We start from the raw sequence: 27,745 nt of genomic DNA on the forward strand, positions 1-27,745 counted from the left end.
ACAGGGCTACATAAGAAGATATGATCAAATGTTTCCACCTCCTGGTTACACAGTACACAGCAAGGATCCTCAACTTGCATTCGGCACATCAGATTCTCTTTTGTAGGCAAGGCATTGACAGCAACTCTCCAAAGAAATAATTTTATCCTCTCAGGACCTTTTAACTTCCAAAGTTTCCTCCAATCCACAATAGGGGTGGTTGGATGGGATGAGAGATTGACTATCTCTTTATAGGCAGACTTTACAGAAAAATACCCTTTGGAATCGAGAATCCAAACCAGCTTATCAGGACGAGTTCTAGAGGGAATCGAGATAGAAAGGATGGCATTGGCAGAGTTTGCGTCAAAGAGGTCAAGGACTAAAGGTACCTTTCATCTGTGATGATCAGAGTCTATAAGGTAGGCCACCTTAAGAGCTGTTTAGGGCGTGGACTGGCCTTTTGGGGTTGGAATAAATCCCTGGATCCATGGCACCCAAGGATCTAGCCAAACGTCTACCAAGCTACCATCTCCGATAATGAAACAAGCTCCTTTTGAAACAATAGCCTTAGCATTCTCAATAACTTTCCAGATTGGTGAAACATGCTTCGATGCTTCAGCCCTGAGCCAATCTTCCTTGACCTTGTATTTTGAACTTAGAATCCTCATACAAAGTCTATCCCTTTTGGATGCTATCATCCAGGCCAGCTTGGCTAGCAGTGCAGAATTCACATTCTTTGCTTTTTTGAAGCCTAGACCTCCAACACTCCTCGGATAGCAAAGTTTATCCCACGAGTTCCAAGCAATAAATATGCCCTCTCGCTGACATGGCTTCCACCAAAACCTTCTGGTTAAGGAGTCCAATTTGTCGCACACCTTATTGGGAATGCTAAAAGCAGACATGGTGTAGACAGGTAAAGTTTGTGCAACAGAATTGATGAGGGTTCTTTTTCCCGCCCATGACAAACATTTGCTTCTTCATCCTATCAATTTTGCTTCGAGTTTGTCTTGGAGGAATGCAAAATCTTTGGAGGGAGATCTAGATAAGAACAACGGTGCTCCTAGGTAAACTGCATCCTTTTTTAGGCTTTTCACTTGGAGAATGCTCTTATCTGATCTTCGGGATTGGCCTTGAGTGTGATTGGAGAAATAAACCCCTGACTTGTTCCTATTAATGGATTGCCCCGACCATCTGCAATATTTTTCCAAAGTTTTCACTAGAGTTGCTGCATCTATTCTAGAAGCCTTTGAGAACAAGATAATATCGTCAGCATACATGACGTGAGTGATGGTTGGCTCGCTAATGCTAGTTTTGATGCCGTTGATATTTTTTAGCTTTAACTCATGATCAATTAGCCTTGATAACACTTCTTGGCCCAAAATGAATAGATAAGGTGAAAGAGGATCACTTTGCCTTATACCTCTGCTTGGCTTAAATGACTCAATTTTGCCACCATTCACAAGCACTTCAAAAGAGATTGAGGATACACAAGCTATTACCCATTTAGTGAAAGTCTCATTGAAACCAAAATGGAGTAGGACATGGATGAACTTCCAGTTAACCCTATCATACGCCTTTTGGAGGTCAAGCTTGATTGCCATAAGTCCAGGCTTTGTTTTACGGGATTTGAAGCCGTGTAAGATTTCTTGGACAATAATTTGATTCTCAGCTATCCATCTGTTTGGAATGAAGGCTGACTGAGTAGGTGAGATGATTTTGTTCAGGAGCGGTCGGAGCTTAGAAACAAGCAGTTTTGAAATAATTTTGTATATCACGTTACACAAGTTAATAGGCCTGAAATGATTTACAGAGATCGGGTTAGAAATCTTGGGGATGAGCACAATTAAGGAACTATTTACCTCTTTTGGCATGGAACCCATTGTAAAGAAGGATGTGACTGCCTTGATGAGATCATCACCCACCGTACGCCATAACTGCTTATAGAATAAAGCTGGAAATCCATCTGGGCCTGGGGCCTTTAGATCCTGCATCTGGAATAACATTTCTTTAATCTCCTCCGAGGAGGGGATTTTTTCTAGGAGTATATTTTCTTCTTTAGTGATGCTGGGTAGAATAAGGTGCTTAAGGAAGCTGATTTCTTCCTCCTTAAACAAGTCGATAAAGTTGTCGCGGAACAACTTTCTTATCTGGTTAGGCTCATAAATCCAAGAAACATCCTCCTTTTTGATTGCATCAACATTGTTGTTTCTTCTACGAATTATAGTGGACAAGTGGAAGAATTTAGAATTCTTATCACCAAGCTTAAGCCATAGTTCTCTGGATTTTTGCCTCCATATGGTTTCACTTCTGATTAGCCATTTCGAGAGCTCTGCTTGCATTGATTGCTCTGATGCTTCATATTCTCTGGAAGACTGCTTACTTTGGATCTCTTTAATTTTTTGAAGTAGGCTGTTTATCCTATCTTGACAACGGTCGAATACCTCTTTGTTCCATTTGCGAAGTGCATCTCTGGTGGCAGCTTGTCTCTTATACAACTTAACAAATTCTGAGCCATACACCTTTGAATTCCATGGATTTTCAATCACTGACTTACATCCTTCATCTCTAAGCCAAGCCGCCTTGAACCGGAATGGCCTGTGAGCAAAACTATCTGGTGGGCTAGTATCTAGCAGAATTGGAGCATGATCCGACTTGATAGCACCGAGATGCGAGATAGTTGCTTTTGGATATGCCAACCTTCAGGAAATGCTGGCTATACCTCTGTCCAACCTTCTTTTGATTGAGGCATTGCCCATTTACCTTTGGCCCAAGTGAATTTGTTCCCTGAATATCCTAGATCAACAGAATTAAGCTCAAACATTAGCTCCTTTAGGTAGTTTGTAGTTGAAGAGCTTCCTTTACTACCCCTTGTTTGTTCATCTTTGTTCAGGATGCAGTTGAAATCACCAAAGCAGACCCATGGACCTTGATGGGCTTCTAATAAGGCAGTCAAATTTCCCCAAGCCTTCTTCTTCTTTGAGTAGTATGGTGGGCCATAAAACCCAACTAGCATCCAATCAAGTATAGGGTCCGACACTCTAATGGCGATTAAATTTTTATCAAATTCAACCACCTTGATGGAAACACCATTCTTCCACATAAAACACAGACCACCTGCACGACCCTTAGCCTCCACAACAAATTTATTATCGAAATTGAGATAATTTTTAACAAACACCATACGATCTTCATTCGCTTTTGTTTCAGAAAGAAAAACAACATCGAGCTTAGCCCCTTTTATTTGAGCCCGAAGGGCTCGAATTGTCGAGGCGTTGCAAATGCCTCGATAGTTCCAACCTAGGATCCTCACCCAAGTGTCTTCGGCGGAGGAGGACAGCCTTCTTGAACCGAGTGTCTTTGGCGGTGGAGGAGGAGAGTGGGAGGACTTGGAGGAGGTTCTTGATGGTGTGGTCTTGCACCGCCGTGCTTCGCATTAGGAATTCTAAAATCCACCGGGAAATGTCTGTGTCCATTATGATATGACCATGACCATGGCCATTTCAATAATGATGCTGATTTAAAGTGATGATTTTTAAGAGAATTTTGAAAGGTTAGGGCTTTGCTGCCAAGGAAGTCTACCCGGTAAAGCTTTGCTCTTTGAAGTTTGAACTTTTTTTAATGTGGGACTAAAACTTTTAATATAATTAGGATCTTAATAATGATGCTGATTCAAAGTGATGATTTTTAAGAGAATTTTGAAAGGTTAGGGCTTTGCTGCCATGGAAGTCTAATCGGTAAAGTTTTGCTCTTTGAAGTTTGAACCTTTTTTTCAATGTGGGACTAAAACTTTTAATATAATTAGGATCTCAAACTATTCTTCTAGTTGATGTGGGATTACAAAACCAATAATGAATTTATGGGGTAATTACAATTTATCACCCAAAATTATATCTCAAATTACATTTCACACCCCTAAACTTTATAGGGTAGTAGTTACGGTGGAATGGCTATCCATGTTCCCTACAACAAAAATTGTCCATTTGGAGAGCGAAACCTCAGACCATAAACCATTATTAATTCATCTTGAAGGTATCCAAAAAAGGATGAACAAACCATGGAGATTTGAATAGATGTGGATGGAAGAGGAGGGGTATGGCCAAGTAGTTGAAGACGCATGGATAAGCGAAATTCCTGGTTGTCCTATGGCTTGGATGGAGGGGAAAATTCGAAGATGTCAAAAAAATTTAAAATGGTGGAGCCATGTAAACTTTGGTAATGTCACATATGCATTGAAAGAGAAGAAGGAACTCCTCAGGAAAGCCACGGATGCTGCTATTCAGGGAGGCAGCTTGGTTCGGGTGCAAAGACTGAAAAAAGAGATTAGTGACCTGTTGGTTAAGGAAGAAAAATTATGGAGACAATGGTCACGCGCCCTATGGTTGCATGAGGGAGATTAGAATACTTGTTACTTCCACAGCCGAGCCATTCATAGCTTTTAAAGAAATAAAATTGATCAATTGGAGGATGAGAATGGCAAGATGTGTAGTGATGAAGAAGAAGTGGCAGGGATACTTACTTCTTATTATCAGCAACTATTCTCCTCATCAAACCCAAATTCAATTGAAGATGCTGTGGATGCTATCCCGAACTCAATGGATGCCGAGATGAACTAGTACCTTACAGTTGAGTATACTAGAGCAGAAGTGGAGCAGGCTATGAATCAAATGGAGCCTTTAAAGGCACCAAGACCGGACGGGTTTCCTCCATTATTTTTTCAAAAATATTGGCAGGTTATTGGTGATGATGTTGTAGCAGCAATGCTTAGTTGTCTGCAATCAAGTGCTATTCCCCCTTTCATCAATTACACCTTCATCACACTCATACCCAAGGTAAAAAGTCCTACAAAAGTTACTGATTATCGTTCCATATCTCTATGTAATATCTCATATAAAATTGTTTCTAAGGTTATTGTAAATAGGCTCAAGTGTATTTTGCCTAATATCATTTTTGAGTCACAGAGTGCTTTTTAGACTGATAAAGCTATATCTGACAACATTCTCGTAGTCTTTGAAACCTTACATCATATGATGAATCAGAAGTCCACAAAATCAGGCTTTATAGCATTAAAGCTCGATATGAGCAAGGCATATGACCAAGTGGAGTGGCTATTTTTACAAAAAACCATGGAGAGGATGGGCTTTTGCCAGCAATGGATTCAGCTAGTCATAAATTGTATAAGCACAGCATCATATTCAATTCTAGTAAATGGAGAGTCGAAGGGGGATATTAGGCCATCTAGGGGCATAAGGCAGGGGGATCCCTTGTTTCCCTATTTATTTCTAATTTGTTTAGAAAGGCTGAATCGTCAAATTCAGAAAGCAGCCAGGGATGATCTGATTAGAGGCTTTTCGTTGTGTAGAAGTGTGCCAAATATTACCCACCTTTTCTTTGCTGATGACACTCTACTCTTTTGCCTAGCGAAGATGGGTGATTTGCAGGTTATTCAAGACATTTTACAGCTCTATGAAAAAGCTTCGGGCCAAAAAATAAATAGGAACAAAACCACGGTCTTTTTTAGCAAAGCCACCAATGAGGGAAGGAAGGAGGAGGTTAAAGATTTTTTAGGAGTGAGTGAAGTAAGGGAATATGAGAGATACCTTGGCTTGCCAGTTGTGGTGGGAAAAAATAAGAAAGCAAGTCTAAATTATATAAAGGAAAGGGTGTGGAATAAACTGTAAGGTTGGAAGGAGAAGTTGTTGTCACAAGCGAGAGGGGAAGTTTTACTTAAGGCCATGGTACAAGCAATCCCCACCTTTACCATGGGATGTTTCTTACTCCCCGTTGGCCTTGTTCATGATATTGAAATGATGATCTGGAAGTTTTGGTGGGGGCAAAGGGGTGAGGAAAGAAAAATTTATTGGAAGAAGTGGGAAATTTTGTGCAAACCAAAAAATATGGGGGGAATGAGTTTTATGGACTTGGTGAAGTTTAATGAAGTTATGCTCACAAAGCAAGTGTGGAGGTTATTAACTAATCACTCATCTTTGTTTTACAGGGTGTCTAAGGTGAAGTACTTCCCTAATGGTTCAGTTCTTAAAGCAAAAGTGGCATTGGGCTCCTATGCTTGGAGAAGCATCTAGAAAGCTAGGAGCCTGATCAAAAGGGGTATGCTTTGGCTAGTGGGTGATGGTACAAAAATTAACATTTATGCAGATAGGTGGCTGTCTGGTGATGGCTCTACAAAAATCATTTCTCCACAGGTGGATATGGCAAAAGAATGGATAGTAGCTCAGTTGATTGACTCAAATGTAGGAGGCCAGAATGATCGCATAATTGATTCCCTTTTCCTTCAGTTCGAGGCGCAACGGATTAAAGGCATCCCTTTATGTTTGTCACAGCAAGAGGATTGTATTATTTGGCCAAGGTGCAAATCGGGTATATACTCAGTGAAGTTGGGTTATCAATTGTTATGTGAGCTGGAAAGTTGAAGAGGCCTCGGTTTCCTCTGATGAAAAATCCAGGAGTTTTTTGAGGAGTATTTGGCAATTGAGAGTCCCAAATAAGGTCAAGATCTTTCTTTGGCATGTGTGCACAGATGCCTTGCCTACAAAAGTGAACTTGTAGAAAAGGAGAGTGCTAGACAACTCAGTTTGCAGCTTATGTTAGAAAGCTCCAGAGGATATTTTCCATGTTGTGTGGTGCTGTGATACAATCTGATCTGTATGGCTGCCAAGTTTCGCTTGGCTTCAAGGTCAGACCAATCAGTTAAAGACAATCTCGGACTTGATGGGTATCATTCTGTTCGCATCAGCTTGGCTTAACGTGTTTGCAATGGTAGCTTGGTCCGTTTGGTGTCATAGGAATAAAATAAGGTGCAACGAGTAGACCTTGCCCATACATAAAGTCTTCAAGTTTGCTTTGACAACGCTGACCGAGTTTCAGCAAAAATTCCCTGGCAGTGGTCCAAAACAAAAGCTACCCCCAACTAGGTGGAAGCCCCTAGCATCAGGTGAGTTGAAAGCAAACTTTAATGGTACTTTTTTTTTGGTTGCTTTCCAACACCAGTCAGCCCAACCCCACACGCGCCTGTCGTTTTCCCTGTAGATCCCATTGGGTGTTGGAATATTAGGCGTGTGGGAACTTGTTCACTTGCTAAGTCACCGGGGTAGGGTTAGGGAGTCAGAGAAGGGCCATGTTGGGTCTTGGACCCAAAAGTACTGCATAAAGAGAAGCCTAGGAAAATCGGCTTTGGAACAAAAAGGCGTATCATGCTAGCAATATAGCATAGAGAGAGAGAGAGAGAGAGAGAGAGAGAGAGAGAGAGAGAGAGAGAGAGAGAGAGAGAGAGAGAGAGAGAGAGAGAGAGAGAGAGGGAGAGAGAGGGAGAGATATCTATATGGGTTAATCCCAACACTATTTTTTCAAGGATGATTGTTTCAGATCTAGAAAATTTTCACTTTTAGAAAAGATTGCGCCACTACAGTCTCATTAAAGTCCTAATCCTTGGATTTTATTTCTCAAATTATATTATTTATTTATTTATTTATTTACTAAAATAAGCGGATTGACATTTGCCACGTGTTGTAGTAGGGAAAAAAAATTAATAATACTGTTTTGTTAGAGAAATATTTTTTTCTTTTTATTTTCGTGGATGTATTATTTAATGGTAAAAAGAAAAAAAATGAGATGAAAAGCTACTATAACCTGAGATTGGGAAATTTACTGGCTCCCATCAAGGGGTCATGTCACTATCTATATGTTATTATAGGATTCTGCTCTATAGGACTTATAGGACTAGGATAGGCCTTGGGTCACATTTATCATTTATGTGATAAAACCCAAGGATCTGATAAAATCCAAATAGTACATTAATTATTTATGTGGGAAGCTTTTTTCTTTATAGGTCACATTTATCATTTATGTGATAAAACTCAAGGATCTGAGGAAATCTAAGTAATACATACTATTTAAAGGTGCAATGTTTGTTGACACAGGTGAAGCTGGTATTAGGGTTGTAATTCGGAATGAAATTAGGGAAGTTATGGCAGCATTATTTGAGAAAATTGCTCTCCAATCATCGGTGGAAACTCTGGAGTTGTTAGCAGCAAGAAGAGCAGCCATGTTTGCAGTGGAGCTTGGCTTACAGCGAGTCATTTTTGAAGGCGATGCTGAAGGGGTGATAAAAGCTTTGTCTCAGAGGGATGTAACATAGTCACCAGATGATCATCTAGTTAATGACTTCAGGTCTATAGCAGGTTCCTTAGGAACTTTCTCCCTTCCATATTAGAAGGCAGGGTAACAATGTTGATCATGCCTTAGCGCGGAGAGCTCGATTTTCTTTTTCTTTACTAGTTTGAATAGAGGATGTCCCACCAAACATTTTACATTGTGTTCTTGGTGAATTTCTTAGTTAATAATAAGCCCTCGGTCTTGATTCTTAAAAAAAAAAAAAAAAATTAATAATTATATATGGTTTTCACGAACTATTTATATGCTTAATAAATTATTATAAATGAATAATTTCATATCTTATTAATTAATTTATAAATTTATCTATAAAAAATATAATTTATAAATTTATAAAATCGAACCTCAAATTTATATTTAAATATATTTTCAAACACGTAATCATATAAATAAATATAAAGTATTATATATATATATATATATATATATATAATTAGATTGACTAATGATGTCACTTAAAAAAAAAAAAAGATTTTCACTTTTTCTTGTAAAAAAAAAGCTTTTGTCCGGTCGAATTTCAGCTGAGCTGTTTATAGAATCTAGCTCCATTTACAGCAAAAGTGGGAAAAAAAAAAAAAAAAAAAAAAAAAAAAAAAAAGAAGGAAAAAAAAAGAAGAAGAAGAAGAACGAGGAACAATTCGACAGGCACAGAAAGAAAGAGCAAAGTTTTCCCCGAGACAGAGATAAAAGCAAATCATCTAGCTTAGGATTAGGGTTAGGGTTAGGGTTAGAGAGAAATGGAGGGTTGGGACCCGAACACGAAATCGACACTGACCCAAATCCCTCTGCTAACGACGAAAGCCGGGCCAAGAGACGGTGCGGCCTGGACGCAGAGGCTGAAGGAGGAGTACAAGTCCCTGATCGCCTACACACAGATGAACAAGTCCAACGACAACGATTGGTTCCGGATCTCCGCTTCCAATCCGGAGGGGACACGTTGGACAGGGAAATGCTGGTACGTGCACAATCTCCTCAAGTACGAGTTCGACCTCCAATTCGATATCCCTGTCACCTATCCCTCCACAGCTCCCGAGCTCGAGCTCCCTCAACTCGATGGCAAGACCCAAAAGGTTTCATATTTTGTTCAATTCCCATTTTGTCCTTTTCTTGTTTGTGTTAATTTTCATTGTTCTAAATTTCTTTTTTTGTTGTTGTGGTTTTTCAGATGTATAGAGGGGGGAAGATCTGCTTGACCGTACATTTCAAGCCACTTTGGGCAAAAAATTGGTACTTTTTTCTTTTTTTTTTTTTTTTTTTTTTTTTTTTTATATACTAATTAGTAATTACTATGATCTTTATGGGTTTGCGTGAGCATAAACTGCATAGTCCGTCAGGAGTGAATGCCTCTAGATTACCCGACAACTGGTTTTGGCGGATGGAGTCAGTTTACCTTAAGTTTTACAGGCTAGAGGCGAGTCCAAACGGTTATTCTTTAAAAAGGTTCCTACGATATTAAAAAATAAATAAAATAAAATACACATACACACATTATGGTGTTTATGATTTTAAGGAGTGTTTGATGAAGCTCCTATCTCGATTTATTGTGTTTTTTTACTAGTAGGATGAGTGATTAAATCTGGAATTTGATATGAGATGAAACATGTTTTAAACCAAGAAGCATGGACACGGTACAGGTGCTGACACTAGTATGAAATGAAGTGTGTGTTTGGCATTGGCTTAAAAAGGCAGTTTTTTTTACTATTCAGCTTATTTTTGGTATTATTCATGAGTCCCATTGTACAATTTCAGTTACTTTTAGTTTTATTTACAGTACTTTCAGTAAAAAATTTTCAGTTTTAGTTAAATAAGCTGTTCCAAACAGACATGAAGTGTCTGTGCTTCCTAGGTTTTAAACCTCCTTGACTCTAAACCTTATTGGATTTGTTGGCTTGGCTTAGCTTAGCTGTGTTGTATAATTGTATTTCTATTCTTCTATATAGAGTAGAAGATTCAGTGCTTTGAATTATTATTAGAGCCATCTCCTTGATTACTTTGCCTTTTCAACTAATGAAAACACATTTTCTCTTTTGTTTGTTTGATGGAACTTATTTTTGTAAGAGATGTTTATTTTCTTTTCGGTTTAATTTGCAAACCACTGTTTGTTTTAATGATATTATTGTTATGGTAATACAAGAATACCAGCATAATGACCTATTTCCTGAAAATCTTGCTTCCCAACATTGATAATAGAACCCTGCATTTCAATTTGGAGCTGCAAGAAAAGTATACATTAACATAATATCATTCTTGTGCTGGAAAAACAGTACTAACTACTACCCTATTTTTGGTTTTGAACTTTCCTTAAACAACAAGCAGACTACTTTTTTTTTATCCCTTACCTACATGTGGTCACATTGGTTAACGTTGAATCATCATTATTTTCATCTGGAGTTATTCCCTGTCTGTCTCTTTGAGCAATCTAGTTGTATCGTAGACTAATAGATTTGTTGATCCTGATTTTGTTTTGCAGTCCTAGGTTTGGTATAGCCCATGCACTATGCTTGGGTCTTGCACCATGGCTTGCGGCAGAGGTTCCCATTCTTGTGGATTCGGGTATGATTAAGCACAAAGATGATGCAACCACATCCACTGAAACTTAGTTTCTTAAACAATGTTAAGACTGTAAAATTAAACATTGGGTTCCAGAGTTGTTACTTGTTAGCTTGCTTGAAAAGAATAAACATTGAGGCTTAAATGTGCCATTGATAGGACGTCGTCCTCTAAGGTGTACAATTTATCTGCCGGATATTATATTCTATGAGATCAAATATATACTCCTGAAGTTTTTTTGCATTTATTTAGTTTCAAGATGCTAGTATGTCATGATTATTCAGATTGATCATATTTTATTCCTTGTCTGCATTTTCTCCCTTGGTGCTTCTTTCTGTCAAGCTTGTATCTAGTCTGCAGTAACTTTACAATCTATGATGATGACGTAGGAACAATGATCTCTACCTTGTACTCAACATTGTTGTTGTGCTTTGTTCATAGCCCTGAATTGGACAAAATTAGATCCATGTGTCAAAGTTCAAATTCGTCACCCCGCCTTAACCTATTTGTGTTTCTAAATTTTATTCAATGAAAGCTCTTTTTTTTTTTTTACTGACAATTCATCCTTTGTGACAAACTCCGAGCCTTTTGTTGCTTTGTTAGAGCTCTTCAACATACTCAAACTCAGCATGTACATCATATATAGTTTGCTTTTGGGTTAGTTTACCTGCGTACTAATTCTTCTTTACTAAGCCAAAATTTGCATGATTGGAGATGTCAGTCTGTCAAGGAGCTCCTCTAGATCTGTGTTTTTGAAAAGTAATGGAATGAGCTCCTCTAGATCTACCAGTAGGCTAATCCTGACATGTGCTTATCACTGGGGGAGAGGGGACTGTGCTGCAACTTATTGGACATATGATCTATTGTCCCTCTTTTGGTAATATTTGTCTTACAATTCATCCTCATTCTCCCAAGAAGGTTTATTTATTTATTTATATATTTTTTAATTTATAGTACATTCTAAGCCCTAAAATTAAGCATTATTGCAGCGGGGAAATAGGGGTGGGATGGGTAAGTGTAATCGGGATGAAAGAGTAGAGTGGGAAAGTGTAATTTGTCAACCCCCCTCCCCCCTCCTTTATATTTAAAGGTTGAAATTAAACTATTGTACATATATGCAGCTCAATGTCTTCTCATTGCTTCTCATTTTAGGGGAGTAAACAATGAGCTATATCCTATATGTAATGTTAAACCTTTGCTAGCAACCCCAAAACCAATGGATAAGTTTGATTTAAAAAAGAAAAGAAAAAAGGAATATATGATTTTGCAGTAGTTAGTCAATGAAATACATGATGATGATAGTCGATTTTGCAGTAGTTGCTTGCACACAAAACCCTTTTCTGTCACTACTTACATTAGTATGCAGTAGTTGCTTGTGCTTGCACACAACCCTTTTCTGTCACTACTTACATTAGTATTGAATAAATGCCACACATGAATAACCTCTTCTTCTTTTTGATAAAGATTAGATTACCAGGTATATGGTTCTTAGGGACTCAATATTACACAAACTCTGCCCATGGTAATGGTTCACATGTCTTATTTACGTCTTATTTTCTTCCATTAGCCTTTGCTCTAGGGTAATTGCAGTGGCGAAAATGGGGGGGAGGGGGATAAGTGTAATCAGGATGAAAGATTAGAGTGGAAAAGTGTAATTTGTCAACTTCTTCCCTCCCCTCCCCTTCCCTCCTTTATTTAAACTATTGTAGATATATGCAGATCAATGTCTTCTCATTGCTTCTCGTTTTAGGGGAGTTAACGATGAGCTATATGTTATCTAGATGTTTAAACCTTTGCTAGCAACTCCAAAACCTTCGGATAAGTTTTATTTTTTTTTAAAAAGGAACATTTACTTTAGTAGTAGTTGCATGCACAAAAACCCTTTTCCATCTTTACTTAGTACTTGCATAATTGCATTAGTATTGAATAAATGCCACACAAGAATACCCTCTTCTCTTTATTAATAAAGATTAGATTACTTATATGGTTCTTAGGGACACAATATTACACAAACTCTGCCCATGGTAGCAATGGCTCGCGCTTCTTATTTACTTCCATTTTCCTTTGCTCCATCAATCACATATTTCTGTTTAAAAGGTAGGACCGGCTGCAAGGATCTCCTCAGTCAAGTTGTTGTCCGTTCCAATCTTGTAATTCGCAAATACCTCAAAATTCTTCTTGAACAGACCCCCTAGCTTTAATAATGTGTCATTGTAGGCCTTCTTGTCTGACCACTGCATACAAAAGAATTGTGTACCTTGTTAAAAATAAATCAAGCTAATGCCAAGATATAAGCAGCAGGATCATTAGCGGAAATTGAGTCAACTAACAGTATTAATCGGACTCAGGATTTCTGAAGGCACGCCATCAATTTCAGTAGGGATCTCAAGTCCAAACACTTCAGTCTTAACATAGTTTGCATTCAAAAGGGTCCCTGAGTGAATGGCATCAATGATCTTCCTGGTATAAGCTAGCTTGATACGGTTACCTGATCCATAGCTGCAGAGGAAGTAGATGTTAAAATTTACCCAATATATATCAAATGCATGGTAAGATTTGCGTTCTTGAAAAGTATATCATACCGCCCACCCGACCAGCCTGTGTTAACAAGCCATCCGGTAGCCCCATGCTTTTGCATCTTTTCAGCCAGCATTGCTGCATACTTTGTAGGATGCAGCATTATAAATGCTGCACCAAAGCAGGCTGAGAATGTAGCCTGTGGCTCCTTGATACCTTCCTCTGTCCCAGCCACCTATTTTCACATGCAAAGTTACTTCTATTAGTCTCATATATCAGCAGCCTTAACAGCATCGTCAAATATGAAATAACGAACGAAATATATAAATGCATCTATCCAAGTGTCTGAAAGATGTTTGCGAAGTACCAGAGCAGTGTAGCCACTGATAAAATGGTACATGGTCTGAGCCAGGCTCAGCTTGCTCACAGGTGGGAGCACACCAAATGCATCACAGGCTAGAAGGATGACATTCTTTGGATGGGGTCCAACACATGGTATCTTAGCATTAGGGATGTACTCTATAGGATATGCTGCACGAGTGTTCTCTGAAACAAGCACCAAATCAACAAGTGTGAAATGCTTACTGGCTTTGTATCGTTATTACATGGAGGGTAAATTCTATACTAGATTTATATGATATTTGTTCTATGTTGCACTGATAGTAATTACCTCTGACCTGCTCTTACTGGTAGAATCTATGTATGTTGCAGCATAACCCAACTTCGTTGCCACATAAATATTTAATGGATAGAAAAACAAATTGACAAAATTAAGTCATGCCACTTTCTTGATTTGCATGTTCCATATTTATCCGGCGATAGTTTTCCTCAACATTTTAGACTATTCAGCTTATTCAAACACACGTGATCTGTACCTGTAACTCCTTTGTCTGAGTAATCCACTTCTCGAGTATGCTCTTCAAATACAACATTCTCTAACACTGCCAAAGACAAACAGTAGTTTAAAAGAACAAACTAATAAGCTAAGCACATTCATTTGATGCCATTCATTGAACACTAAAGCTGATTCACACTTATTTTAAATTATGAATTCCAATATAAATGAGTCATATTTTTACCAGTCCCAAACTTGATAGCATTCCAAATATCAGGCTCCTTATCCTTTGACAAATCAATGCACTTTGCATAGCAGCCACCTTCAATGTTTGACACACCATTCTCACTCCAGCAGTGCTCATCATCTCCGATTAAATACCTATTATGATCTGTAGATAGAGTTGTCTTCCCGGTACCTAGACATAAACCCAAAGTGTATCACTATCATCAACAATGAAGTGATATGAATCTTAAATTACATTGAGGGACAGGTATGTAATGGCTGGCAAGTGAAGGCTCCACATCACAATTGTCAGAGTGATAAATTGTTAATATAGGTAAAAAAGTTATGTCAATGGTGGGCTCAAATTAGAACCGGTAAAAACTCACCAACTTAGCTGTAATAAAATATGTTGTGTGTCTAGTATTATTCTACTATACCTGATAATCCAAAGAAGAGGGCAACATCACCACCTTTCCCCATATTGCAACCAGAGTGCAGGGAAAGGATGTGACGTTGAGGCATGAGATAGTGCATTACACTGAATAAACCTTTCTTCATTTCCCCAGCATACTGTGTTCCGAGGATGACCATTTCCCTCCTAGCAAGATTGAGGTCTACGCTAGTAGAGGAGGTCATGTAATGAGTGTATCGATTACATGGGAACTGCCCAGCATTGTATATTGTAAAGTCTGGAGTCCCAAATTCCTCCAGCTCTTCAGCATCGGGTCGTATACACCTGCCACCCAACCCAGATATTATTTGTGCACTAACATTAGGCACAGATTCTTAGTACTCATTGACTACTATGTTAGGGTGAAACTATTAGAAGTAGATGAACAATTCAATCTCAACATTCAAGCTTACTTATCTGGTGACCATTAGCATTGTGGAATGCAGACATAAAAAAGCCAGGGTAAGTATTTGAATTTAGCACTTACATGTTGTGCATAAACAAGGAATGGTAAGCTCGGGCAGATACAATCCGGACTTTGATACGGTGTTCTGGGTCCCAGTTCAAAAACTGATCATTCACATACACCTAAACACAAATTTACCATATCAGCTTCATTATTCCTCACAAATTTGTACAAATCACAGAGATAGTCAGGAAAATTTTCTAAGGGCTTAGGCATTAGTTGCTGATCAAAATTTGGAATCAAATATTTTCATGTGCTACTTTCCCATTGGGATTCAATGAAAGGTTGGGGATGATTAGTTTCCTTTGCAATTACTTCCAAAATACATGATTTCTTTTTTTAAAAAATTCAAAATAATTGGAGGAGGGGGTACTTGAATTTTAGTTGTCTCCGTTAAACACACCTTAAAATGCTAGTTGAGTTACGAGCTCTTAACTAAAATAAACGATATAATTTGAATAATTTTGAGAACTATTTGTTGCTGTTGTACTTTTTCCTGTGGAAATGCCAAGAAGAATTATTATTATTTTGGTTGTTTTTCCTGATGCAGCAAGCTTACCATCAATTATTAATGCTGCACTCATGAAACAGAAAGAAAAATATATATTTCTATCTCAACATTTCTACATCAGCAAGCTCAGCAGAAAATCTAATCTAAGCACACTTCTTCTAAGTTCACCATATTCTTTTTATACCTAAGCTGAATCAATAAAAATTATAGTTTCAACTAAGGCAAATCTCCAAAATTTATTCTTCAGCCAAACTATTTCTTACAAGGCCAACGGCTTTAATCTAAATTGAAAATCAACTAATTTGGATCAAAATTCTCTCCATTTGTCTCGAAATTGAGAGCATCTATTTCACGGTTTAACTTTAGTTTTCACAAATTTTAAGGGTGTACATGGAGTTAACCTCATTTAAAATTCAATCCCATCAAATAAGGAACAATCATTCCCCACTAATTGAGGAACTCAAAAATTGTGTCACATCAGACTTTATGATTCAACTTGTTTAGACCTTTTGGTGGGAATCTAATCTCTCTACTTGAATAGCCTATGCCTATCCCATCTCACGGGCAATCCAAGCAAATTGATAATTAGCCTGTGGGCTCCAACTGCAAAAAAGGTCCTGATTTCATGCTATTAATTTCCGTCAAAATCCTTCTTCGTTGATCATTTATATGCTATTCACAACAATTGCAAAGGTTGATGAAAAGTCAAAAGAAATCCCATGTGCCTTGTGTAGAAATAAAAGCCTAAAGTGGGTCTATTCAAGATGAGATTCAGGCATGTGTCATTGGAGACTAAAAAAATAACAAATGTACATCCCATAGATTTAGGAAGAGATAAGCATTCACTAGAGATTCAAAAACTCAAGGAAAATGATTTGAGTTAATAAACTAATCACTAAAATATCTAATTCTTAAGCTGTCATATATCATAACCAACTAATTGACACGTCCACCACTTTTTTTTTTGCTGAATAAAAAAAACTAATTGACACGTCCACCACTTGACCATCCATATCCAAAGTGGACGGTTCAAGGAAAGCAAGCTGTGACTTTGAAAACAGCAAAATATATATATTAATGTTACCGAAAAACGTGAGGTGAAACCATAAAGAGTAGAACTTTAAGTAACAAGCGTGTGACAACTAATAAAATATAACAAATCTTATTATTATTTTTAGAGTCATGCTAACGAATGCTTTTAGGGTACTGGTTAAAAATCAATTTTAGAAAAATTTTAACATTATTTTTATGAGAAATGAAAAAAAGTTGTCAAAACATTAATTGTTTTTTTTTTTTCTTTTCCCATAAAAACTTTCTTTAACTGGATTCTTAATCAGTGCCTTAAAAGTACTCGTTAGTATTTTTTTTTTTTTTAAATAGATATGGATGAATAATTTATTATGCATGATAACCCAAGAGATCTCATTATATTGGAAGATTATAGTACCCTTTTAGTTCTCTCATCGAAGCAAACATCATATTTTGAAACTCTCTAAAAAAAATTTAAGTTTTATTGTAATATAATGCTTGAGAATAAGGTAAAGATGTAATAAGTTGTCAAGCAAAACGTATATTTGTCTTACTTTTATTTTACCATATTTAACAATTACTTTAAAATTAATGATTAATTTTTTAACCAAAATCAGAGAGGAAAGACTGAAATACCTTCTCCAACGAGTTCAAGTAATCCACAGCTCTTTCTCTGTTGACCATGAAAGTATGCTCATCCATTTCGATGTTGGGTGAACCCCTAACCAGAAAATTCATAAACTCAACTTTCAACAAATAATACAATAGCTAGCAAGAAAGGCAGTTTCTATCGCACACTCTTATTACACACAATTCAGTTTTTGAACTAAAATTGTCTTGAAGTTGTATGTACTGTGTGTGGCAGACACTGCAAATTGCAATTATTTAACATGTGTCCAAATTTCACCGCTCATCTTGAGCGGTTTTGTAAAAATTAAAATTTTTTAGTAGTTAAAATTACACTTACTTTCCCCACCAAAGCTCATCTTCAGTGGTTTCATCCTTAACTACACGTCTGTCCCTGGGTGACCGACCTGTCTTTGCTCCCGAAAGAGTTGCTAAAGCACCGGAAGCTGTTATAAATGACCCTTTCTCATACCTAATAGCTTGCTCGTAAAGTTCTGTACCAAGTTTAAGTTTACATCAGTTTATGGATTTATTAATTAGCAGATTTCAATGATTGTGAAAATAATAATAGAATCAATATAAAAATTGCACAATTGCAGAAATCAGAAGATATGACTCATATGAGTACACGTTAAAGGAACTGTTTGACTGGAAGAAGTCCATGATACGTGTCTAAATAATAAAAAATAATATGTTCAACAATTAATAGTAAAAGTTAAGTGGGTTTTTTTATTTTTTTTATTCCAGCTTTTTTCTTCCTGGCTTGGGCATTCAATTATTTTGTTATATATGAGGATAATCTATTTAATTTTTCTATTGAATTTTGAAGAATAAGTCGAGCAAAGAAATAGATAAAGAATCGGCTAAAAATGCACTTTATAACTGCCAAGTTTGAATGAGTTCAAAACTTAGATTATACTCTGGATTATTACAATTCTATTATATTGTAAACCATACTTAGGCATAAAAAAAAGTTCAACACTACTATAATTGGAAGTTAATTTAGATTCAATTTTAATTTTCTTTTATAATTCAATTGCTGGGTGAGAGTTTAAATTATAAATATTTTTATTAAAAATATTACAAGATGTCAATTAAATTGCAAATCTAAAGTAGACTATTTAAATCATTAGAATTAGAAGGTTATAAGTTAAAATTTTCTATAAAAAAAAATCCTAAGACTAAACCTTCAATCGGTTTCATAAAAGCGTAATTATAAAAATCAATAATTTAATCGATAAAAATCAAGAATATGAATCATTTTCATCATCTTTGGACCAATTCAATTTTTAAAATCATGGGTTCACTTAAAACAAAAGCGGACCAGACCCAATCCCAATCCCAATCCCAATCCCAATGCACAATAATGTAAAACAAAAAAAGTTTGACAATGTTGAGAGAGAGAGAGAGATAGAGAAAAATACCAGCAGGAGAAAGGTTGTAGAGGACGTGAGTGAACTTGAGGGCGCTGTCACTAACGTCGAAGGTGTCGTGTATACTATGCCCACTATGTGCCACCCTTTGTCCCTCTACCTTCCTTGCTGGGTCCCCTTTCACCACCTTAGGCCCTGTCTCCCTCGTTAGCGATGCCAACGATGCACTATTACCGTATTACCCCCACACACATCCCATATAAAAAGTTACCAAAAGTCCAAAACAAAGGGACAGGTCAGTAATTTAATATGTCGTTATAGAAGTCCAACCAACTTTTAGTAGTGCGGTTTATCCCCATTTTTTTAACTATTAAAAGGGAGAATTGTTTTCATGAATGTCATTTTCACAAAATTATAGTCAATAAATGGATATCGGTTCTAATTTAAATTAAAAATTCATTTCTTTTTCACTTGTAAATCTAATCATCAAGCAAAATTTATTATTTAAGATTTATTATAAAAATATCATGAATATAACATTTCTTAAAAAAGAAATCGCATTCTTTCAAAATATCCGTTAACAAAATCCTTGTTTTACCCTTCTTGAAAAAAATAAATTATTTACTAAAGAGATCAAATTCTATCTTGGAATTTTTTTTAGTAATTTTTTGAAATCGATAAAATGTAAAACCCTTGTTTTAATTTTTATATCCGATCACATTATGCTAAATTTCGTAAGAATTAACAGCAAAATGACAAGATACATAATAAAAATATTTTAAAAATCATGGGATCAATAGATCGAGCATTTCAATAGTTCAAAAAGAAAAAGAAAAAAGTAAGGGCTTTTGTTTAATTAGGGCGACAGAAAAATGTGATTTGCCATTATACAAAACGATCGATGTGGTTTTGCTTTACCTGATGGATTGGAGTTGCAGTTTCTGGAAATCCTCTTCGGAGATGACGGCAAAAGTAGCAGCTCCCTGACCCTGACGCGGAGTTCTAGCTGTCCTCGGAGTGTTGGGTGCCGATTTCTTCTTCTGAAGAGAATGAAGCTCATCGATCGTCTGAGCTTTCACCGGCGGCGTACTGTCATCGTGGCACACCGCCACCGTCTCCGCCGCCGACTTCTTCTGCGTTACGATCCTCGTCAGCCCTGCACGTCTGCTCGCCAACCTAGCCTCTCCGTTTTCTGCCTCCATGATTTCTAGCTTTTCCTTATATAACCTTTTTTTTTTTTTTCTCAGTTTGAAATCCAATTAACAACGTTAATATTTTCCGACCATGCAAAAGAAAGAAAGAAGAAAAAACGAGTGATATGATTTTTTGATAAGATGAAAGAGCGGAAGGTGATATCATACCCCTTTTAAAGGCTTCATTTTTAACAACAAAGCTTAACTTGGGTTTAGTTTGTTAATCATGGTTAACAAGCCAGTGCAAGAAAATATTTTTTAATATATGAAAATAGAAAAAAAAAAAAAATAGTAATAATTGGGATGTAGCTCCAAAATAGGAATTTTCCATAGACTCCCATGGTGGACCGTTGGTGGTGGTGCTATGACATGTAGATATGATTGTCAGCGTCATTAGTTGCTGCATTTTTTCAACACCTGTATTGACGTGTGAGAAAAATAGTAGTGAGTAATAATTTCAAGGGTCTTAATCTTTTTTTGACTTTTTTTTGTTTGAGTAAAGTTCGGATCACCGAGCAGGAGGAGGAAAATTTCTGGAAAATTATTGAATATTTTGGGAGTACTATAAATACTATAAATATGTATTCTTCTCTCTTATATGAATTGTGAGTCTCACCATAAATTTAATTAGTAAAATCCACAGTTATGTGATAGGAGAGAGTACGCATTTATGGTACTTCAAGGGTATCCAATAATTACCCAAATATCTAGGGTAATTGCACACGAAGCAAATTATACCCTCTTCGATTCATCCCATTCACACACTTTTTACTTTTTTTACTATTTATATTCAATGGTTAAGATAGAAAGTTACTTTTTTCAACTCTTAATCTTAGCATTTGTTAGTTATTGCATTAAGGTATTGCACCTGATCTCAATTCTTAAGATCACATATTATCAACTTCTCTAATCAGTAACTAATTACTCACCTCTAAATAAAAAATAAAAAAAGATAACCTAATTACTAGGTCGAAGTTGGATCCCAACTATGACTTTCTCCCATATTTGAAAACTTGACTCAATTACATGTGTACTCACTTTAGAAAAAAAAAAAAAAAAATACAAAGAGAAATTTGTCAACTAATAATGCTACAATGTAATATCTTAAATAATTATTGACATACTATGTGGTTATTAGAGTAATATCACTTTTGCTTTTATCCACCATTGATATTACTTTTATTGTGGTCGCATATTATCATCTAATCAAATATGTAATCATACACCCCCAAAAGACAAAATAATGTCTCATTTGATCACAATGCCAAATTTAGAATACTTTAATTGTTAAAAATGGAAATTTTGTTAACAAATTATGCTATGATATAATATTTTTTTTACAACTGTTGACATGGTTTATTGTTGTTAGAACAAGATTACTTTCACTTAAATCCATCATTGAAACAACTTTTTTTTTTTTTTTTGAGAAAATTGAAACAACTTTTATGATGCATAAATTACAATGACATAAGAAATTGTGTAAAAAAAAGGTTATAAAAACTCTTGTGTCCTTAAACTTATTATTACATTAAACATATACAGTTTAGACCATATTTGAGCTCGTATCCCAAATTTATGAAATGTTTTATATTATTATTATAAAATTACAAGCGTCATTTGTGAGATGAGACGCGTGTAAAAGTCATAGATGGTTAAAAAAGTTAAAAATACCATGAATTTTTTGGAGAGTAAAAATACCATGATTAACAAGTGATTGATAACGTGACAATTCATTGTTAAAGAATGCAATTATGATAACTTTAGAATTTAAAAAGAGTGAACGTCTTAATAAAGAAAAATGATATAACACAATGAATAAGGGTCCTAGATAATCAAGATTCAAGAATGATGGCACTGTATGACATGAGTAAGTGCAGTTAATCGTAGAGCCTAAAAATAGGCTCACATTCCATTCAAAGGATACATTATCTTTGTTATTGTTATCTCAAGTTTGTAATATTCTTTCTATTTCCCTTATCTAATCCCCTAACACGGTTTCTCAGGAAAAAAAAAAAAAATCCCCAAGCACAATAAACATTATCTTAATGTTATTTCGTAATAACATTTAGCATTGATGTGGTTGGTTGGTTACGAATGCAAATACTCTTTACCACTTTTTGTATACCATTCTATGTTTCACCAATTAGTATTTGCCATGTTTTGATTTTATTTTCCTTATAAAATAACTGAAATTTAAAATGGAGAACAATTATACACATGGTAAGTAGTAATTAGTGAAACATAGAGTGGTATAATATACAAAGGATTTGCATTCGTTGGTTACATAGTCTGAAGGGGTAAAAAATAGTATGACGTTAAGCCTGACGGATCCGAGCCCATGGGCTGACAATAAGGGAGAGCCCAGGGCCTGGCATAACTTAAAATACTTGTGGCGCACGTTTGAAATCCGAAAGAATCCTAAAGGAAATCAGAATACTAGTGCAAGGGTAATTCTAGAAGATACGCGCTTAATGAAAAACCACTCTACAAGGAAATATTTGCCCATCACGTTTGGGATTGTTCAAGTAGAGTCCTACAAGGAAAAGACTTCTAGGTCAAGGAAGAGAGGCCAACCTCCTACTACTATAAAAGCCCCAATACCCTCACAAATCAAGGTACGCATGATTTACCCTCTCTAGCACTCTAGAGTTGAGAACAATTCTAACTTGACCGTCGGAGGGTATTTGGCCGACACCACACCGGTGCCCTCGGTGAGATCACTTCTTTCTTCTTGCAGATTGTTAGTCTAAGCGAGCGTGGATCGTGTAGTTCACTGGTGATTTTACGGCATCATCAGTACTTATTGATTACTTTTATTATACACAAACTTAAACATAATTAAGAAATGTTTGTTACGTACTGCGTTGCATTTGTTACAAATTTTTAACACAGATGTAGTTAGTTACTAAATTACATTACAATTTCCAATTACAATCCATCTTGTTAGATATGTTAGATATATTAGTGATTTTTCGATATGAATGGAAGATATTCCTTTGTATCTTTGTGCTGTATGGTTAATATTTCTTAATAAAGTTACAACATTCTTCTATAATATATATATATATATATATATAGTCCGCTCAAAAAATAAAAACAAAAATATCAATGTAGGGTTTGTTTGGATACAGCTTATTTTGCTGAAAACTGAAAACACTGTAACAAAATAATTTTTAAATGTGTAAATAGTACTGTGGGCCCATTTTTAATATTTTTTTTTCTAAATAAAATAAAGTGATTGTGGGTCTCGTAAATAGTGCATGAATAGTGCGTGAACAGTGCACAATGTCTCCTGCATAGTGTAATCTGCATACATGATCAGTGCGGGTTACTATTCATAGGCCTAAATGCACTATTCATGTCCCATGAACGGTGCCAGAGGCACTAAAAAAAAAAAGTGTATCTATAGTAATCCATTTTTAATCATCTAACAATCATAATGTAATCTTTCCTCAATAAATACTAAGTTGCGGCAAAAATAGACCTATAAACTTTGAGAAATGAAGTCAAATTATGGAATCGATACCAATCAAAGTAGTTTTTGGACACCAATGTGTCCAATGGGATGATGCCGGTAATGACTAGAAGTAAGGAAATTGTGTAAAGTACAAGCAACAAAACTCAGAATCAGTCGGAAAATCAACTCGAGGGGTTCTCTTATTTGATCGTATCTAAATTTATTTATTTTTAAACAAACCATAGCCATTCAATATATCCATTTTGCGCAATGTGGAGACCAAACCATCAATTAAAACCAACAAAAATTAAATATATATTATCATTTATTCATTGTCATTAGCTTGCCACCATTTTGTAAACTTATAGTTTTATAGGTGGCCTGCTTAATTAAACAAGGTCAAAGAAGCCATCCTCTTCTATCCCGGAAATTGCTTAATCTTTTTTATTTTTTGGATAATCTTCCGACTCTGTCAATTTTTATTTTTATTTTTTTATGATACGTTGTCTATATTTGATTGTTTGTTTTCTTTTGTTGTTATAAATTATAGTCACCGGCACAAAATATATTTGAAGAAAAAGATGGAAGTATGCTAAATATACGTGTAAACAGCTCAATTCTATGCAAACAAAGACCAAATTCCTATCCACTCCATAAACGTGTTACACGAATTCCTGGACATTAGAAGAATTGTAAGAGCATAGAGGAACTCCTTAAACTAATGGAGATGGAAATTATGAAGGCACTACTTAATAACTAGTGGTAGAGGTTAAGGTCTTCTATTTCATTATCATACATTTGATATGATGTATCAAGTTTCATATGCATGAAGGGAGACAGTGGAGCTGAGTTGGAATGAATGATATGAGCTGGGTGTGGGGTTGTGTATTTGATGTGCCTATTTTTTTTTTAGGACTGTTTAAGTATATATCAATTTATCAAATCCCTATATGTATGACCAACAAATTAATAATGAAAGAAGGCCTTTGGGTATTTCTACCTTTAGCGATTGATTTTGGGCATAAGAAATTGAAAATCCTTTAATTGATTGATGCGATAAATGATAGAAAACCACACTTTGTTATATTCAATTGACAGAAGAAACTTTGTCTACAACGATTTCATAATATTTTCATAACAAATTATAAGTGACGGATTGTTATGGGTTCTGGCAAAAAAGTCATTTCAATAGTATATTTAAATTTAAACTAATAATAACTTACCACCTATGATTTGTCGTAAAAGTGTTTGTGAAAATGTGGTGTAACATAGCACACCTCAAAGAACAATTCCAATTGTTGGGCTTGCACCGGGTTCAAATTTTCTGTGACCATTTCTTACTCAACTAAAGGCTTCAGCTAAATCCGTAATCCAGCCCAAGTTTATATTGGGTTCAGATGCGTGGTAGCCCAGTTCATTCTAGACCAACGTTAATAATATTTCAGCTTGGGCCTAACACTTTCTTCTCTTTGTGACTTGGGCCCGACATTGCTCTGACTTTGGTTTCTTGCCTTAGGCGAGTTAGGGGACCGCGTAACGCCCCAAATTTTAAGCAATTAGGTTAGTTCTTTGATTCCCAAAAAAAAAAAAAAAAAAAAAATCCTATCAAATGAATAAATCAAACCTCCAATTAGAGTAAAAAAATTGGGAAAGAAGGCTCCAATCTAAGAGTAATAAATTATACCTAATATATATAAAAGAAAGATCAATTTCCTTTTGAACTAGAAGCAAAAATCAATCTCTTTCTCTTTTATCTCAACAAAAGATAACAAAAAATAAAAATATTCACACAAAAAAAAATAAAACCTCGTTTTTCTGGTAAACATTAGTGAAAGAAGGTTTCTTTTCTTAATCTTTCTTTGTATTTGCTGTCACTGAATTTGATTTAGTAGCTGTGCTTTGATTTGCCAGTTTGTTGCTTCCTTTAAGTTCGTTTTGAGACTTTGAGATATTTTCTCAGATCTATTTGCTTTAGAGTTTACATTGTCTTTGTTTGTTTCTTTAGTACTGATGAGTGATGTGTTTAGTGTTTAGTCTGTCTAGGCTGTGGTCTTCTTATCCGTGGAAGATGCGTAGTGGACATCTTTTATTTGGTTCACACCCATTTTCCCATACCACACTGTTCACCATATTAAAATCCTTATTTTTGTTCAAGCAAAATTCTTTGTCCTTTTAATTTTTGTAAATAATAAATTGAGTTTTGTGAAAAAATAAAATATCAAATATTTATATATATATATATATATATATAACTAATTACAACTAAATAAATTTATAATCAAAATTAACTTATGAAAAATATAATTTCATTATAATTTTCTAGTATTTAATTTAATTTTTTTTAAATTGTGTTGTTCTTTTTAGTTGTATTGTATTGTTTAATCCAATTTATTGAATGATTTAATGAATACGTTGTTATTGTTTTAATTTATGCAAATTGAGACTATAAGATGCATTCATGGTTAAGTAGAGCTAACATTTTATAAATCAAGTTCTATTGCTCTAAGCTTGAAGGTTTTTTGTTGTTGTTGTTGTTGTTGATGGTTTATTTTATTTTTAGATTTAAAATTTTTAAAAGAAGTTCTACATACAAAAGAAAATACCCCAATTGATGTACTAAATTATATTAAACAGTTAGATTCTCTTTTCCAAATGCATGTATAGCTTATAGAATATTATTAATAATACTTGTTACAGTTGCTTCTGCAAAAAGCAGTTTTTCAGAATTAAGATTGATAAAATCATATTTAAGATCAACAATATCACAAGAAATATTAAGTGGATTAATCATATTATATATTGAAAAAGAAATATTAGAGGAACTTAAATACAAAAATTTAATAAGTAATTTTGCATCTAAAAAAACAAGAAGAATAAATTTTAAGTAAAAAATTATTTAAGTAATATTTAAAATATTTAAATATATAAAAGGCCACATTTTAATATTCGCCTTAGACCCCAAAATGCACAGGGCCGCCCTTGGGTTTAATACTTTAATTACCTTTTCATACTGTGGATGAGTTTGGCTATAGCTTTTAATTAACTTAATTTAGCTAATTATTGTTATTATTTATTTTTATTATTATTATTTTAACCTGATGATACAAGCAGTGAGAGTTTAGAATGTAAATGAACTAATATTGTCAAATTCCATTTACTTCAAATTTTTTCTGGGATTTCCCATTGAATTTCTTAATTCCTTCTATTTTTATTTAGAAGTAAAATATGTGTAGTATTTAAAAACCAAATAAATGCCATGTGTCTCACATTAGATTAAAAATAGAAAAGAATTGGAAGATTCAATTGGAGGAGATCATTTCCCTACTTTTTTTATTAGATAGGTAGATAGTGAAGGAGAGAGAGGTGGGATTCTAACAATTTAATATAAAAAATATCACAAAAGATGTCATTACTATTAAATTATCACTTGAAACTTGTCTACTTCAACCCAAGCCTTAACACTTATGCCAGCAATATATATGTTCTGGTGAATATTATATGCAATAAGATTTTAATGATATAGTTCCCTAATAATTGTAACTACTCTCTTTGGGTTCAAGGCTAGCTGTTATATGAGTCTAATCTTCCCAAATTGCCTGTCTTCACTCAGTAGAAGTTTAGAACCAAATGGCCAGCTGCAGAATTTTGAGTATATATCCTCATTTTATTCTCTCCTTCAAGCAGGTGAGACCTGCACCAGTACTACCTCAAACACATGAAAAAATTCAAGAAAGATCAACTAAAAAACCATTAAAAAAAAACACTATTTGTAACAAGAAGGCAATCTTTATGTTCACTTTGACGAAATGTACAGATTTTTCTAAGCACATTGACACCAAACACAACATTCTGATCGGTTGGAAAGTAGCTTAATTTATGCACTAAAATCAACTCTGAATAGTGTTTAAAAAAAATAAATAAATAAGGAGTGCCGTGGCCCAAGACAAAACTGGGAGCAAGTTGTTCAGTTATCTTGGAATGCACCCTAATCATGCACTGAAATAGAAAGGAAAATAATTGAAGTTAAAGATTGTCCCATGGAAAACCCTAGTTTTCATTATGTTAACACAAAGTTGAGTACTACTAAGCACGAGTCCAAGCATCAATTGGACATCTGCTCTAGCTTGTTGTACTTTCATTGTAAACCACAAAATTATACCATAAAATTGAAGAAAAAGATGCAGCTAAAGCTACTAGGCTTTCTTCAAAATTAAGGCAAGACTGTCAGTTTTTTATTTGTTATTAATAAATTTGTAAGGTTCTGAAGCAAGTTGCTTGGTTTGATACTTAAACTACAGATCCCAACTAACAAATTTCTTGCTATTTTTCCTAAAGATATAAATTT

The 27,745-nt window shown here is 35.1% G+C and overlaps 3 protein-coding genes across 3 annotated transcripts; 1 reads left to right on the plus strand and 2 right to left on the minus strand.

The window, feature by feature from the left end:
• Nucleotides 1-419: 419 nt before the first annotated feature.
• LOC126710241 (uncharacterized mitochondrial protein AtMg00310-like) lies at nucleotides 420-881 on the minus strand. Its single transcript, XM_050410620.1, has one exon. It carries the CDS (start codon nucleotides 879-881, stop codon nucleotides 420-422), a length of 462 nt encoding a protein of 153 aa, XP_050266577.1.
• A 7,866-nt stretch (nucleotides 882-8,747) lies between these two features.
• On the plus strand, nucleotides 8,748-10,959 carry LOC126709322 (ubiquitin-fold modifier-conjugating enzyme 1). Its single transcript, XM_050409521.1, has 3 exons — nucleotides 8,748-9,236; nucleotides 9,332-9,393; nucleotides 10,637-10,959. The coding sequence occupies exons 1-3, from the start codon at nucleotides 8,904-8,906 to the stop codon at nucleotides 10,764-10,766; spliced, it is 525 nt and encodes a 174-aa protein (XP_050265478.1). The 5' UTR covers nucleotides 8,748-8,903; the 3' UTR covers nucleotides 10,767-10,959.
• Nucleotides 10,960-12,647: 1,688 nt separating this feature from the next.
• On the minus strand, nucleotides 12,648-20,087 carry LOC126710536 (phosphoenolpyruvate carboxykinase (ATP) 1-like). The gene is made up of 12 exons (XM_050411050.1): nucleotides 19,669-20,087; nucleotides 18,802-18,977; nucleotides 17,718-17,871; nucleotides 17,387-17,471; nucleotides 15,232-15,332; nucleotides 14,731-15,029; nucleotides 14,313-14,486; nucleotides 14,109-14,174; nucleotides 13,601-13,779; nucleotides 13,299-13,468; nucleotides 13,047-13,215; nucleotides 12,648-12,950 (listed from the first exon to the last, which is right to left on the minus strand). The coding sequence occupies exons 1-12, from the start codon at nucleotides 19,950-19,952 to the stop codon at nucleotides 12,807-12,809; spliced, it is 2,001 nt and encodes a 666-aa protein (XP_050267007.1). The 5' UTR covers nucleotides 19,953-20,087; the 3' UTR covers nucleotides 12,648-12,806.
• Nucleotides 20,088-27,745: the final 7,658 nt, after the last annotated feature.

This window comes from Quercus robur, chromosome 12 (assembly GCF_932294415.1).
Source record: "Quercus robur chromosome 12, dhQueRobu3.1, whole genome shotgun sequence".
Classification (NCBI taxonomy): Eukaryota; Viridiplantae; Streptophyta; class Magnoliopsida; order Fagales; family Fagaceae; genus Quercus; species Quercus robur.

Excerpts from the sequence above, each read along its gene's own strand:
- LOC126709322 (XM_050409521.1), top strand. The coding sequence starts at position 8,904 with ATGGAGGGTTGGGACCCGAACACGAAATCGACACTGACCCAAATCCCT. Across the intron at positions 9,237-9,331 it reads TCGATGGCAAGACCCAAAAG|ATGTATAGAGGGGGGAAGAT; the intron begins GTTTCATATTTT and ends GTGGTTTTTCAG. Across the intron at positions 9,394-10,636 it reads CCACTTTGGGCAAAAAATTG|TCCTAGGTTTGGTATAGCCC; the intron begins GTACTTTTTTCT and ends TTTGTTTTGCAG.
- LOC126710241 (XM_050410620.1), bottom strand. The coding sequence starts at position 881 with ATGTCTGCTTTTAGCATTCCCAATAAGGTGTGCGACAAATTGGACTCC.
- LOC126710536 (XM_050411050.1), bottom strand. The coding sequence starts at position 19,952 with ATGGAGGCAGAAAACGGAGAGGCTAGGTTGGCGAGCAGACGTGCAGGG. Across the intron at positions 17,872-18,801 it reads CTACAACCTTTCTCCTGCTG|AACTTTACGAGCAAGCTATT; the intron begins GTATTTTTCTCT and ends AACTTGGTACAG. Across the intron at positions 13,780-14,108 it reads CTCAGACAAAGGAGTTACAG|AGAACACTCGTGCAGCATAT; the intron begins GTACAGATCACG and ends TGCTTGTTTCAG.